Here is a 15,430-nt window from a genome sequence, read left to right on the forward strand (position 1 = left end):
CAGTTGCCTCCAGAAAAGGGTAAATGTCCATAGTGGGGTGAGAGGGATAGGTATATGGTGTTTTTCACAGCAAACTATTTGACTCATTAAACCATGGGCATGTACACCTTTTGTAGAAATAACAAGAAAAAATAGATACAAGAGAGTGACAAATGCAGTAAAGTCAGTAACTCAGAATAATGTGAGTGAGTGTATCAGAGAGAGGCAATTTTAAACTGGGCTGAGGAGAAAGTCCTGTGAGCAAGCAAAGTTTAAGTCACCAGCAGTATGAAAGATGAGGTCTCAGCTCTGTGAGATCTAGGGGAAGAAGTTTCAAGAAAAAGGGGACAGTAAGTGCAAAGAATCAGAAAGCAAGATCTTAGCAAGTTGGAATTTGCCTAAAGGAAAAATGAAGTGAGAAGGATGGGGTGCCAGACGGGGGTGAGGAAGAGACGAGCTTTGGCAGATGGACAAGTGTCAGATCATGCAAGGCTTTGCTGGCCCAGGGAGACCTTGAGTTTTATTCTGAGAGCCATGCATGAGAAGAATTTGGAGGGCTCCATGCAGAAAAACCCTGATGCTGGGAAAGACTGAAGGCAGGAAGAGAAGGGGATGACAGAGGACAAGATGGTTGGATGGCATCACCAACTCAATGGACGTGAGTTTGAGCAAGCTCTGGGGGATGGTGAAGGACAGGGAAACCTGGTGTGCTGCAGTCCATGGGGCTGCAAAGAGTTGGAAATGACTGAGCGACTGAACGACGACAACAATGCAGAAAAACGATTACATTTTTAAAGCTCGCCTTGTATAAATATCTACAGGGTACAAGATACTGTTCTAAGTGTTTTGTATGTATAGTATTAAACTCACTTACTCCTCATAATAGCATGAAGCTGTGTTAGTCACATTTTTTTTAAAAATCAGAAAACTAAAGTATAGAGAAGTTGAGTCGCACAGTGTAAGTCAGGATTCAGTCCTGTTTACTGTGACTGCTGCTTCCCTGGAAACCCTGCTGGTTATTCCAGTGGGAGCTTTCAAAAATTCCTCCAGGTCCCATGACTCATCCTCACATTGCCATTTCTGTTTCACTGGCCTGAGATGGTGCTGGTTACTGCCTCTACCTCCCACCCAGGCTGTCCCAGAGCCCAGGCATCCTTCCTTCCCCCAGCCACAACTCCTTCCCAGAATCTTGCTTTCCACGCTGGTCTCTGCCCCGGGTGCTCAGGTGTCTTGTCCCGCCCCTGCTTCCTTTCTTTCTTGGTAGCCTCGGCAGTCAGTCTACATCTCCATCCACCGCCAGCGTTCTGTACTAAACTAGTACACACCTCGTGAATCATGCTTCCTGCTACCTTTTCTCTCCCGCAAAGAGGTAACTGACTGACAGAGCCGGTGAGCACACCTAGCTTTGAGAGGGAATCTAGGGTCTGCACCAGGGCTCAGAAGACTGTCTTGATGGGGACTGGGGCATGTCACTTGATAGCTCTAGCCTCAGTTTTCCGTATTGTTAAGCAGGGAGTAGAGAATGCGCTGTGCTTCCTATCAAAAACTTTGAGGCCCCTTATGATCTATTCCTTGCCTGTCTTCCAGCTATCACTCAAGTCCAGTCACCCTGGCCATTTTGTTCCTTGTGCAAATTCAGCCTGTTCCAGCCTTGTACCTGCCTTGAACCCTTTGCTTGGAACACTTTCTCCCCAGTTCTTGGCTTGCATAATTTCTTCTTGTCATTCTGGTCACAGCTCAAAGGGTGCTTTCCAGTGGCCTTCCCAAGCCACTCATTCATTCCTCAAAGTCATCCCCTACCCTGGCTCTGTCTTACTATCTTCAGAGCCCTTAACACTGCTTCAGAGGGTCTGTTTATTGTCCCCTTGTCTGCCTCTCCCCGAGATGTGAACTTCTGAGAGTAGGGGTCTTGTCCTTGGGCACTGCTGTGTCTTTAGCACCTAGAACAGGGCCTAATGTACCATGAAGTGAAGTGAAGTGAAGTCGCTCAGTCTTGTACGACTCTGCGACCCCGTGGACTGTAGCCCACCAGGCTCTTCCATCCATGGGATTCTCCAGGCAAGAATACTGGAGTGGGTTGCCATTTCCTTCTCCAGGGAATCTTCCCGACTCAGGGATTGAACCCAGGTCTCCCGCATTGCAGGCAGACGCTTTAACCTCTGAGCCACCTGGGAAGCCCCCTAATGTACCATAGGCCTCCACAAACTTTCATGGATGAATGAATGCTTATGTGTGATGATGTGAGTTCTGAGGTGGCATTTTATTTTTTTTAAGTGAGTTAGCCTTTTTTAAAATTAATTAACTTTTGATTACACTGAGTGTTTGTTGCTGGGGGGGCCTTCTCTAGTTGTGGCGAGTGGGAGTTACTCTTTCTTGTGGTGCACGAGCTTCTCTTTGCAGTGGTTTCTATTTAACTTATATGCAGAGTACATCATGAGAAATGCTGGACTGGCTGAAGCACAAGCTGGAATCAAGATTGCCGGGAGAAATATCAATAACCTCAGATATGCAGATGACACCACACTTATGGCAGAAAGTGGAGAACTAAAGAGCCTCTTGATGAAAGTGAAAGGGGAGAGTGAAAAAGTTGGCTTAAAACTCAACATTCAGAAAACTAAGATCATGGCATCTGGTCCTATCACTTCATGGAAAATAGATGGGGAAACAGTGATCAACTTTATTTTTGGGGGAGCTGCAAAATCACTGCAGATGGTGATTGCAGCCATGAAATTAAAAGATGCTTGCTCCTTAGAAGAAAAATTATGACCAACCTATACAGCATATTGAAAAGCAGAGACATTACTTTGCCAACAAAGGTCCATCTAGTCAAGGCTATGGTTTTTCCAGTGGTCATAAATGGATATGAGAGTTGGACTATAAAGAAAGTGGAGTGCTGAAGAATTGATGCTTTTGAACTGTGGTGTTGGAGAAGACTCTTGAAAGTCCCTTGGACAGCTAGGAGATCCAACCAGTCCATCCTAAAGGAGATCAGTCTTGGGTGTTCATTGGAAGGACTGATGCTGAAGCTGAAATTCCAATACTTTGGCCACCTGATGTGAAGAACTGACTCATTGGAAAAGACCCTGATGCTGGGAAAGATTGAAGATGGGAGGAGAAGGGGACGACAGAGGATGAGATGGTTGGATGACATGACTCGATGGACAAGTGTTTGAGTAAACTTCGGGAGTTGGGGATGGACAGGGAGGCCTGGCATTCTGCAGTCCATGGGGTCGCAAAGAGTTGGAGATGACTGAGTGATGGAACTGAACTGAATTCTTGTTGCAGAGCACAGGCTCTAGGCACACTGGCTTCAGTAGTAGAAGCACTCTGGCTCAGTAGTTGTGGCACACAGGCTCCGAGGCATGTGGGATTGTCCCGGACCGGGGATCGAACTCACGTCCCCTGCATTGACAGGTGGATTCTTATCCACTGAACCACCAGAGAAGTCCTGATATGGCACTTTAGAAACTTGAGACTGCTGTACATGATTTAAAACGTCTAGATTTGGGAGCAGTATGTTTACTTCCCTAACACTGTTTCCTTGAGGCTACGGCTGACAGATGGCAGGGGGCAATGATTGGGGAGAGCGAGCCTGAGGTTAGAAAAGAGCCCCTCCTTGAGTAAGCTGTTGGTGGACAGCTGACCGCAGCCTTGGCTCCCCACCCCCACCACTTCACATCTTCTCCCTTATCACACCTTCAAAACTCTGCCAAGTAGGTTACTGGACTACTGAATCTGAAGGCTTAGCGATCTTTGGCCCAATTTCCTGGTTGAATGTGCAACTTGTAGATGAGAAATGTCCTCATTTCCTGTGACTAGAGAAAAATAATGAAAAGGAAAAAAAATAGGGCAAAAGTATTAATATTTAACCATAGGAGGCAGAGACAGTTGAAAAAAAGAGAGGGTGAGAGAACCAATAGAAATCTGGAGGGAAGGAGCAGGGAAGTTAAAGGAAATGGAGTTGGAATCTTGGCTGTGTGTCTTCCCTCAGACCCTCTCCGGGTCTACCCATGTCTGCCTTCTCCCACCACAGTGCCCCCCACAAAACTATACTACATGTATGGTCAGTGAGAATTTCTGAGAAAGGGGCACAGAAGCATCTTTTCCAGAAAGGGGAAATGAAATAGTCAATGCCAGGTTCCCCTTTCCTGCTGGTCGGGCCCGCAGATAAGGCTCAGACATCTCCCTCCACCCCTGTTTCCTGGTAGCAGCTGTAGGCTGCTGTCTGTGTTATTCATTAACCAGGCACTAATATTTCTGTTTACCCATCTGTCATCCTGCAGGGAATTCAGAGGAGTCCCACAACTAACCCGCCACCCGGATTCTCTTGGATCTGGCCCAGTCAGCCACATTTAGCTAGTGTTTATCGTGTTGAAAGTCCTGTGCCCGAGCCTGGTGCTCCCTGTAACCAGGGAGAGAGAAAGTTTCCTCAAGTAGGATGTGACCAGTCTGCCAGTTGAGCTTATGTGCTGGGCAGTGCATCTAGTAATGTGCTTGAGCTGGTTTGCAAGAGCTGGTTTGCAAGAGCTGATTTTTAGCATCGATTGCCAAACCCATGTTCAGTGTAGAAACTGGCCCTGGAGGGAGTGTGTGGCCACAGAAATTGGCAAGTGCTGCAAATCAGGGCCCTTGCTACCCTCCATCCCTTGTCCCACCATTACCCCTCTACCCTGCTCCCCCACCCTGCTCCCACTCCCCACCCGTTGCACTCTCATCTGAAGAATCAGCTTCCATATGCTGTTCAGTTGCTCAGTCGTGTCCGACTCTTTATGACCCCATGGACTGCAGCATGCTAGGCTTCTCTGTCTTTCACCGTCTCCCAGAGCTTGCTTAAACTCAGGTCCATTGCATCGGTCACCTATTTATCAAGTAGATGTGTGATAACTTATAAGGCCTCCTCCTGGCTGTTTGGTTCTTGAGAGGACAGTTCTGATGAAAAAGGAAACCGCCTCACTTTCACGGAGCTCCCAGCCTGATGAAAATCCCTCGTGTTTGCTACTTCATTGTTCTTAACTCTGTTGTGCATATTATCTCCTTGATCCTAACAACCGTCTCCCTTCAGTGGTAGGCCCAGATATCACATCGATCATCTGAAAATGGAAATCAGATGATTTCACCCTCTTGCTTCAAACTCTAGAAGGGCTTCAAAAATTCTTGCAATAAATTCATGCTTTTATCTGGAGCCTCAAACACGTTGCATTGTCTGGCCCCTGCTCGTTTCCTTGACTTCCTCTTTCACTCTCTCCTCATTTCACAAGATTCCAGCCCAGTGGTTCTCTAAGTGTGGTCCCTGAAACACCAGTATCAGCATCATTTGTGACTGTTAGAAATCCAGATTCTTGTCCCAGACCTACTGATTTGGAAACTGTGGGGAGGGAAGACTAAGCTATGCTTCAGCAAACTCTCCTGGGGTTTCTAAAACATGCCTGAGTCTGCAGACCACTGCTCTGTCCCCGCACTGAGATGGGGGCAGCCATCTCTATGCCCCTGAGAAGCTTAGGTTTTCTCCCTCCTTAGGGCTTTTGCACCAGGGGTTCCTATTTCTAGAATGCTCTTCCCATGGGCCTATGTATGATAACTCCTTCTTGTTCAGGTCTCACCTGACCATCACTGGATCTGAAGAATCTTCTAAACCTTCTCAATCCCTCAGTATACTTTCTCCCATATCTCTGTTTTGGCCCATTTGTAAAAACCATTTGCCACATTCTGAAATTACCTTATTGTTTGTTTACTTGCTTATTAACTATTTTTTCCCACTAGAATGGAAGTCCCAAGAAGGTAAGTACCTTGTCTCTTATACACTCTGCACCCCAGTCCCTAGAAAAGTATCTGACTTACAATAGATATATAAGTAGGTTAAAAATCAATACATATTTGGTAAGCAAATGATAGTAATTTCTCAGTAAAGATATGGGCTATATATGAAGTGACTTGATGGAGATCAAATGCTTGTCAGCGAGTAGCTAAAATTTCACCCTGAAAGGCTCAGAAATCCATAAATTTTCTTGCACTTTTCAGCAAGAGCAGCCATGGCCCTAAAACCCTGGGAATCTCTGAGTTGGAAAAAGTCTGGCGATTAACTAGCTCAGTCCTTATCGGGTATGGAAGTTTGCTCCATATCTAAGATGAGTGCCTTCTACTTCAAAATTCCTGGAGACTTGGGAGTGATTACCTTGCTGAGCCCTGACTGTTTAAGATGTAGCTCTCTGCCTCTTTTGCCCATGATCTTTGTTCTCTGCGGGGCTACAGAAAATCCATCCTCCATAAAATGAACTTTATCTTGTCCCAGTCACATATTCAGCATTCTCTTACTTGCTTGTCACATGTCAGTGAAAAAAAGCAGGTACTTTGGAGTTGGGAAGACGTGGATTCAAATTCCCTTTCACTATTGACCTTGGAAAGTTCCCTTGATTGTCTCAGGCTCCTTCTCTAGAATAGTGTCTGGCATTTAATGTGTGTTATTATTATACTTTAAATCTCCAAAGCACTATAGTTAATTTTTCTGGGCTTGATTCCTTGGGTTAATGTCCTTTTAAAAAATGCACTGCTTAGTTCTGAACATGCTACCGATTAGACAGTAAAGTGGGATTATCACCAACTTATTTAGACTCAATTTCTTTTAATGCCATCCAAAATCAAATCAGCTTTCTATTTTTTTTTGGAAGGTATACTGTATCACATATGCATAGTAAGCTTATAGTCAGCTGAAAATCCAAGAATTTTTTGTGACATGTTACTGTCAAACCACCCTACATAGTTGAGTATATAATACATTATTTCTGTAACTTTAAATGTTCTACTTACTACGCTTCTTTGGAGTGGGAGTACATCTGCGTTTCACACACATTGATATCTTATTTTTTAAGTTTTATGTTTATTTAATTTTGGCTGCACTGGGTCTTCCTTGCAGTGCTCAGGCTTAGTTGCCCCAGGGCATGTGGGATCTTAATTCCCTGACCAGGGATCAAATCCGTGTCCCCTGCATTGGAAGGCGGATTCTGGACCACTGGATCACCAACCTGTGAAAGTCCCCCGGTTTGATATCTTAGAGTTAATTAACACTCAGTTTCTCAGCAGTTCTATCTGTACAATCTCACTTGAATCCTCAAACTCATCCTGAGAGGCATATGGTATCCTCATTAGCATGATTTGGAAACAGTGGCTTGGAGGTTGTGACTTGCTCAGGGTCATCTAGCTACTAAGCGGAATCAACAGTGAAATCATAGCTCTTATGACACCAGTCCGGTATTGCCTTGAAGAAAAGTGGAAAACGAGCTCTCAGTTGAGTGGGAGTAATAAGGGAAGTCTCTCTGGAGAAAGTACATCTTGAGTGGTGTCTCACAAGAGAGGGAAAAGCAAGCAATCAGAAGATGGCATGGTACAGGTTTGAGGAAAAGAGGACTTACAAGCAGGAAAAGGTCTCTGAAGAATAATTTCTTGGGACCCTGAGCAGTGTGGGTCCTGACCTGAGCTGCCTTTCATGATCACCTGGGAAGCTTTTTAAAGCTCACCTGCTGGGGCTCCACCCCTAGCAATTCCAGGTAAGTAGATGTGAGGTGGCTATTTGTAGAATTTTTATACCTCTACACGTTATTCTGATGTGGAATGCATGCATGCTAAGTTGCTTCGATCGCGTCCAACCTTTTGCGACCCTGTGGGCTGTAGCCCACCAGGCTCTTCTGACCATGGGATTGTCCAGGTAAAAATACTGGAATGGGTTACCATTCCCTTCTTCAAGGCATCTTCCCGACCCAGGGATCGAACCCATGTCTCCTGCAGCTCCTACATTGGCAGGTGGGTTCTTTACCCACTGAGCCACCAGGGAAGCCCTCTGTTGTGTAGCCTCTGTTGCAGACCACTAGGTGCTGGAGGAACCATTAACCTGGGAGCACAGTCTGGGGATCCTTTCTTGCAGAGAAATGAATTAAGCAGGTAGAGCTGGGAAGGGAGAGAGGATACAGGGCAAGTGTAGGGTGATGAGATGTGAATTCTTGGGAGGAAAACTTTGGATGAAAGGAAAATGCTGCAGATTTCTAAGCAAAAGGATAACATGTTTAAACCCTCTGAGATATACTGATAACTTTGAGCTGGGACTCACCCCAGTCCTCTTTCTGAATCCAATCTCTATTCATCAGTCTAGGCAGGAATGCATCCATACTTACTCTGCTTACTCACTCCACTCTGATGACGACTTTATCTTAACAGATTTCTGTGGTTTCAGAGGCAGCATCCTCCCACTACCACAGAGTCTAATTTTCCATCCCATTTTTGCCCTCTTTGTGCTTGCATAAACGTCACAAAAATTGTGGGCACTCTCTTCAGAGTTTTATAATCTTTATTTTCATTCATTTTTTTTTTTTTTTCTGGCCATACCTTGTGGCATGGAGAATCTTAGTTCCCCATGCAGGATCCTAGATCCCAGATCAGGGATTGAACCTGTGCCCCCTGCAGTGAAAGCATGGAATCTTCCCCATTGGGCCACCAGGAAAGTCTCTAATCTTTATTTTTAATCTCCCAGACCAGATTGTCTTTTCTTGTGCTAGTCAGAGTTGAGTTCTAACTGACGGGTACCAAGCTGGGTTCTGACCTGCACGGAGCACCATGGAGGGAGAATACCTACCCAGACCTCAGGTGGCTCCCAGTTTACTGGGGGAGACAGGTACACACGTGAAGACAGGAATATACTTACAAAGCAGCAGGTCAGATGGATGTTGTCCACACCTCAGTCATTAAAGGTCTAAATCCCCGTCCTCCCTTCTAGTCCCCTTGGTTCAGAACCTTCCTACATCTTCTTTGACCTCATTTAGTATTTCTCTTTCATCTTTTCCATGGGCTTCTTTCCAGCACCACCAACTAGACCAGTGTAGGTGTTGTTTCAAAGCTGGTAGCAAGATTGCCTTAGCTTCAGCTACTAACCACCTCACAAGGACTGCTGGAATCTGTGTTAGCTACATTGCTTCAGAAACTCTGGTCTGATCTTCTGTGCCCAATTGTTTCTTCTTTAGTCCTGGAGCTACGCTCCTTTGGGAAGGAAACTCAGTCAGGAAGGGATATGGAGCTGATGAGAGAGATTTTTACAGTCCCCAGGAGTGGATTGGGTCTGGGGCGGGACGGTCTCTGAATCAGGGCCAGGAACCCGTGTTCTCCCTCTGCAAGCCTGCTCAACTACGAAACTCAGAGTTCCTCCAAGGTCCAGAACATCCCTAGTCCGTGGTGAAGTCTGAACTCGGCACTCCCTCTGTTTGACTCACTCCCCGGTCCTCGTTCGCCGCCTCCGCTGTTTCTTTGCCTCTGCGTCCCAACAGGGAGGAGCCCCGACGGTGCAGGGCCTGTAGCCCTTTCCCAAAGGACCTGCGTACGACTGAAGAAGAGAAATAGAAAAGCAAGGGGTCCAGACCGGCATTGAGGCTACCAAACACCACAGCTTCCCTCCGCCACTTGGGGCTTGCCTTCATGTGGAACCCCACCAGGTGCGATATGTTATAGGGCCCAAAGCACAGCAGGAAATTAAGGAGCGACACGATGGCCAGCCCCACGGCTCGGCGCCGCTTCTGAGCCCCCACGTGCGGCTGGGTGAGCATGATCCACACGAAACGCGAGTAGCAGAAGGTGGTGACCACCATAGGGATGAAGAAGAGGAGGAGGCACAGCTCCAGCCGAATAGGAAGCAATATTCTCAGCTGCTCTTGGGTGAAGTTCTCATAGCAGGTGGTCTCATTCTCCTTTGTGGCCCTCTGGGTTGAATTCAGGTACTGAACGATGATCACCACGGTGCCGTGACCAAAGGACATGACCCAGGCGATCAGAGCGGCGATCACTCCATACACGGGCCGGCGGGACAGCTTGTACTGCACGGGGAAAGCCACTCCCAGGTAGCGCTCGATGCTGATGCCCGCCAGTAGCCACGTGCTGCAGTAGATGCTGCTGTAGAAGCCGAAGCCCATGAGGGCACAGGCTAGATTAGACAGCTCCCAGCGGAAGTCAGACGCGGCCTCGATGATCTTGAAGGGCAGCAGCAGCAGCAGCAGGAGGTCGGCCAGCGTCAGGCTGAGCAGGAGGATGTGGACCGGTGCCGGGTGGGGCTGGTGCACGCGCCGCAGGAAGGCCCGCAGCGCCAGGAGGTTGGCAGGGAGACCGGTGAGCAAGATAATAACGTAGGCCGTGAGGATCAAGGAGTTGTCCAAGTTTGGCATGGCTGTCCTGGAAGAAGATGAAAAAGGGGCAGGGGGCAAGGTCAGGTGGACCGGCTCACAGACTGCAGACCCTGGTCTGGTTCAGTTTGTGGACATCCTCCCGGGCACGCTCCCTTTTCCAGGCCAGGGCTTTCTGCCCCCACCACTGCTTGTTCACACCACCTGCCAGAACTGCCCAGAGCAATTATTGACTTTGCTTGGGGCGGGATATTAAGCAGTAGTTACTACGTTTGCCATCCTGTGTCTCTGGGGGAGACCAACCCTTGGCTGCCCAAGGGAATTCCCCCTGTGGTTCTCCCAGCCTGTCTCCTTCTCTCCTGCCAGACACAGGGAGGTACTGTTAGCAGTCTGCAACTTTCCTCAAGTCCTTTCCCCAGTCAGAGACCTGCAGAGAGAAAAGACAAGCCTTACCCCAGCAAGGAGGGTATTGGAAGACTTCTCTCAGGAGAACTCAGGCTCTGAAAACCCAGGCCCCGCGACCTAGGGCTGGTTCCTCCTCAGGACCCTGCCACTGGCCCAGGAAGCAGGTGCCCAGCCCCCCATCCATCCCCTTACCTGTTTTCCTCTCCTTTTGCAGAACACAAATTCTTCTCCACCTCTCCCTCCCCAGTCCAATACGGATTCGGATGGGGGGGACTAGATTGCAAGCAGGAAGCTGAAGAAGTGCGGGGAGGGGGCACGGGGAGAAGGGGTGAGCCCACAATATCCTATGGGGCTTGTCCCCCAAGAGACTTCAGAGAATATTCAGAAAAGCACACGGGCTGTCACTGCTCCTGAGCCGGGTGATTTGACAATAAGCAGAACAACTCTTCTTAATGGGGCAACAGTTTCCGTTGGTTTGTCAGCCTCACTGCCGGCACACTGTCTGGCCCCTCCATCCTCTGCTCCACAATTTCTTGCCCCCATTGGCTGCTGTTTCTGGTTTTGATCCTCTCACAGTCAATTTCCTCCAGCCGCCCCCAACGCTTCCCCCTCCATTTCTGATCCTGGCATCACTTCCCAGAGTGCAAGCATTAAGCAAGCTGCCTTGCCTTGTCTTCCTTCGGGATAATGGCTTCTTGAGATTAGTCTTGAAGGAGAGTCTGAAAGCTTCTGGGAAAGAGGAACAGAGCATTAGCCACGGCTACCACCTATTTATTACCACACAGCAAAAAGTGGTAAGAAACTTGGCTGGTAGAAAGCTTTTATACCAGCAATAGTCATGTGACCGAAGAGGGGAAGCTCAGTAATTGAGGGCTGTCTCCTCTCGAACCCAAAGGAAAGGATGTGAGCATCTTTATTCCCCACCACCCACCCAGAGATCCTCACTCTGATTTCCAAACCCAGATTTTCTGTCCTTAGTTCCTGAATTTTTTTTCAATCCCAGGCATTTTGCCCCTCATTTCCCAAGTCAGATTATCTCATCATCTTCTCTTTTCTAGGAGATTTCTTCTGTAATTCTACTCAGTCTCCAAAAAGAGTTTTATGCTTCCTTTTCTTCTTCAATTTTCCTCTTTCTGTAGTTTCCTGCCCTCTGCCCTCAACAAGTTTCTTTAGTCTTCCCAGTTGAAACTGATCACTTTCTCCTAGCCTATGTCTTGTTGGGGTGGAAACAGTGTGGGATTTAAAATCATGCAGTGAAGTGAAGTGAAATGCACTCAGTCATGTCTCGACTCTTTGAGTCCCCATGGACTATAGCCTGCCAGGTTACTCTGTCCACGGAATTCTTCAGGCCAGAAAATGGGAGTGGGTTGCCATTTCCTTCTCCAGGGTTTCTTTCCAACCCAGGGATCTAACCCAGGTCTCCCGCATTGCAGGCGGATTCTTTACTAGCTGAGCCACCAGGCAAGCCCTGAATCAAGGGACTTGGTGCAAATCCAAGTCCCTTCGTTGTGACCTTGAGGCAGATCAATTTTCTGAACTTTAGTTTCCTTGATAGTCGAGCGAGGATGGGCTTCTGTGAGGGGTCCCCAAGGCAGCGTAGATAAAGGATACAAGCCAGTGCTTTACATGTACTGGATGCCCGTGAGCAGACGTGGCGTGGTCCCTCCTCCCAAACCAATTGGACAGCTTCCTGGAGAGTGAGCCGCCTGGTAGACTATCTGGAGGCTGAGGGCACAGACATGCCGTCTGACTTGGGAAAGCAGCAGGAATTCAGGGAACTCTGTGCGCCTGCGCGGCCCTTCCTTGGGGAGTGGTGTTCAGGCTGCATTCCCTTCCCCTGTGTAGTTCCTATTCCTGCGGTCTGACCCAACCTCCTAGCCAGCCGTGTTGCTTTCTCACTATATCTCCCTCTCTGACTTATATAGCTCTGGCTTGGAATCTCCTCAAAGGCCTTCTGAAACACACACCTGAGGAAACAAAGATAATCAGAATGTGTTTTCTCTTGACCCAGGTAACAGGTCTCTGGTTTCCCACCTGTGGCCTTATCCCTGCTCAGAGAATCTCTGTTCTTTCCTTAGGGCTTGCACTTACTCCTTATTTAATCATTAGTTTTGTGGCCTAGAACTCCAGGGTCCAGGTATTTTTAAAAACATTTTTTATTAATCTTTTTAAATTGGAGTATAATTATCATTGACAAAGCAAGAGAGTTCCAGAAAAACATCTACCTCTGCTTTATTGATTACACCAAAGCCTTTGACTGTGGGGATCACAGCAAACTGTGGAAAATTCTTCAAGAGATGGGAATACCAGACCACCTTACCTGCCTCCTGAGAAATCTGTATGCAGGTCAAGAAACAACAGTTAGAACTGGACATGGAACAACAGACTGGTTCCAAACTAGCAAAGGAGTACGTCAAGGCTCTATATTGTCACCCTGCTTATTTAACTTATATGCAGAATACATCATGCGAAATGCCAGGCTGGGTGAAGCACAAGCTGGAATCAAGATTTCCGGGAGAAATATCAATAACCTCAGATATGCAGGTGACACCACCCTTATGGCAGAAAGGGAAGAGGAACTTCCTTTCTTGATGAACGTGAAAGAGGAGAGTAAAAAAGTTGACTTAAAAGTCAACATTCAGAAAACTAAGATCATGGCATCTGGTCCCATCACTTCATGGCAAATAGATGGAGAAACAATTGAAACAGTGAGAGACTTTTATTTTTGGGGGCTCCAAAATCACTGTAGATGGTGACTGCAGCCATGAGATTAAAAGACGCTTGCTCCTTGGAAGAAAAGCCATGACCAACCTAGACAGCATATTAAAAAGCGGAGATGTTACTTTGCCAACAAAGGTCCGTCTATTCAAAGCTATGGTTTTTCTAGTAGTCATGTATGGATGTGAGAGTTGGACCATAAAGAAAGCTGAGCACCAAAGAATTGATGCTTTTGAACTGTGGTGTTTGAGAAGACTCTTGAGAGTCCCTTGGACTGCAAGGAGAGCCAACCAGCCAACCCTAAAGGAAATCAGTCCTGAATATTCATTGGAAGGACTGATGCTGAAGCTGAAACTCTAATACTTTGGCCACCTGATGTGAAGAACTGACTCATTGGAAAAGACCCTGATGCTGGGGAAGATTGAAGGCAGGAGGGGAAGGGGATGACAGGATGAGATGGTTGGATGGCATCACTGACTCAATGGACATGAGTTTGAGTAAACTCCGGGAGTTGGGGATGGACAGGGAGGCCTGGTGTGCTGCAGTCCATGGGGTCACAAAGAGCCAGACATGACTGAGCGACTGAACTCAGTGACTGACTGATAATTGCTTTATAATATTGTGTTAGTTTCTGCTGTACAACAGTGTAAATCAGCTGTGTATATGCATATATCCCCTCCCTCTTGAGGTCTCCTCCCACCACCACACCCAACCCACCCCTCTAGGTCATCGTTGAGCACCGAGCTAAACTCCCTGTGCTATACAGCCACTTCCAACTAGCTATCTGTTTTACACATGGTAGGGTATATATGTCAGTGCTACTCTCTCAAATCGTCCTAAGTATCTCAATATTTAGCTTCTCTTTCTCTTCAGTTCTCCTCTCCTCTAGAACCGAGGAGTTCTATCTTTTCATTTAATTCTTTCCCAGACACACACATGCATTACCCAGATTACCTAGGGAACTAAGGAACAGAGTTTCTCTGTTGCTTGCTATCAAATTTATTCGTGTCGTTTTACTTTTATGATTTCCTATAAATGTTCACAAGAATCTGGATTTAACTGCACAGTGGAAATTTAGTGGAAAACATGTGCTGAGTAGTTAGGACCGCTTCTTTGTCACTGCCTCTCTTTTCCCTACCTCACACTCTTCTCATACCACTATTGTGTGTCACCTATGTTGAAGGTTCCCCGTAAACTCCCTTCTCCATGTTCATGGTAGTTATGAAGGTGGCATAGTGAAGGAAATTTTTGAATTCTTGATTCACGATGCCCACCTATGTCACAAGAACAGGAAATGCAACCTCTAGGCTGAATTCAAGGGGTGAGTTTTCATAGAAGTCGTATCTTTCACAATTTCCACCAAGTTCAGCTTTCTGTCATCTTCACGTTTACTGTAATAGGAAGTTAGACCCATTATCTAAAGTTACACAGAATCACTTTCTCCACTTCCTTATTCCTCAGTCATCCCTCAGCCCACTGTAATCTGAGTTACATCCCTGTTTACCCAGAGGATCTGCTCTTCTTAAGTAGTGACTCTCTGTTACTAAATTCAGTGGACATTTTCTTCCTATTTGATTAGCTTTCCACACAGTTTCCACACCCTTCTTGAGCCATTCTCTTTCCATGAGTTACAATATGTTGTGCTTTTCTGGTGTCCCTGCCTTTTCTTTGGTCACTTCTTAATTTCCTTGGCTAGCTCACCTTTTCCAACTCACCCTCTGAAGTTTGGAGTTCCTTCAGACTTGGTTCTAGGTTCTTCCCTATCCTTATCCATGCTCTCTTTCTAGTCAGCTGCATCCATTCCTATAGCATCAATGACTACCTTTCATAACACCTAATTTCGAATCTCTATCCTGGGCTTCTTTGAGCTTTCACATCCACATTGTAACAACCTAGGAGGCTCTGTCATTTGAATGTCTCCCAAGCACCTCAAATGCATTGTGTCTGGATCTCGCTTTAGACATTCTCCACCAAATTAAAGTTTCTTCCAGCGTTCTCCATTCTCCATGTTAAGTAATGGGATCTCTTCCCATTTCATCCCTAAGCCATAATCTTAGAGGCAGTCTTGAAGTCAGTCTTAACACCAGTTTCTTCCTTGTGCCCTGAATGTAGATCAGCATACTTCTCAAATGCCTAACGAAATCTGTCCATCTCTCTCCATCTCCATCATCCCATCT

At 46.8% G+C, this 15,430-nt stretch overlaps 1 protein-coding gene across 2 annotated transcripts; it reads right to left on the bottom strand.

Moving 5' to 3' along the window:
- Positions 1-8,100: 8,100 nt before the first annotated feature.
- On the bottom strand, positions 8,101-12,205 carry LOC122421435 (free fatty acid receptor 2-like). Of its 2 annotated transcripts, XM_043437473.1 has the most exons (3): positions 12,162-12,205; positions 10,728-11,264; positions 8,101-10,179 (listed from the first exon to the last, which is right to left on the bottom strand). In XM_043437473.1, the coding sequence occupies exon 3, from the start codon at positions 10,170-10,172 to the stop codon at positions 9,183-9,185; it is 990 nt and encodes a 329-aa protein (XP_043293408.1). In that variant the 5' UTR covers positions 10,173-10,179; positions 10,728-11,264; positions 12,162-12,205; the 3' UTR covers positions 8,101-9,182. The 2 variants fall into 2 exon arrangements, with proteins under 2 accessions (XP_043293408.1, XP_043293407.1); XM_043437472.1 differs by lacking the exon at positions 12,162-12,205 and having other exon boundaries at positions 10,728-11,644.
- Between the last annotated feature and the right edge of the window lie 3,225 nt (positions 12,206-15,430).

This window comes from Cervus canadensis, chromosome 18 (genome assembly GCF_019320065.1).
Source record: "Cervus canadensis isolate Bull #8, Minnesota chromosome 18, ASM1932006v1, whole genome shotgun sequence".
Taxonomy (NCBI): domain Eukaryota; kingdom Metazoa; phylum Chordata; class Mammalia; order Artiodactyla; family Cervidae; genus Cervus; species Cervus canadensis.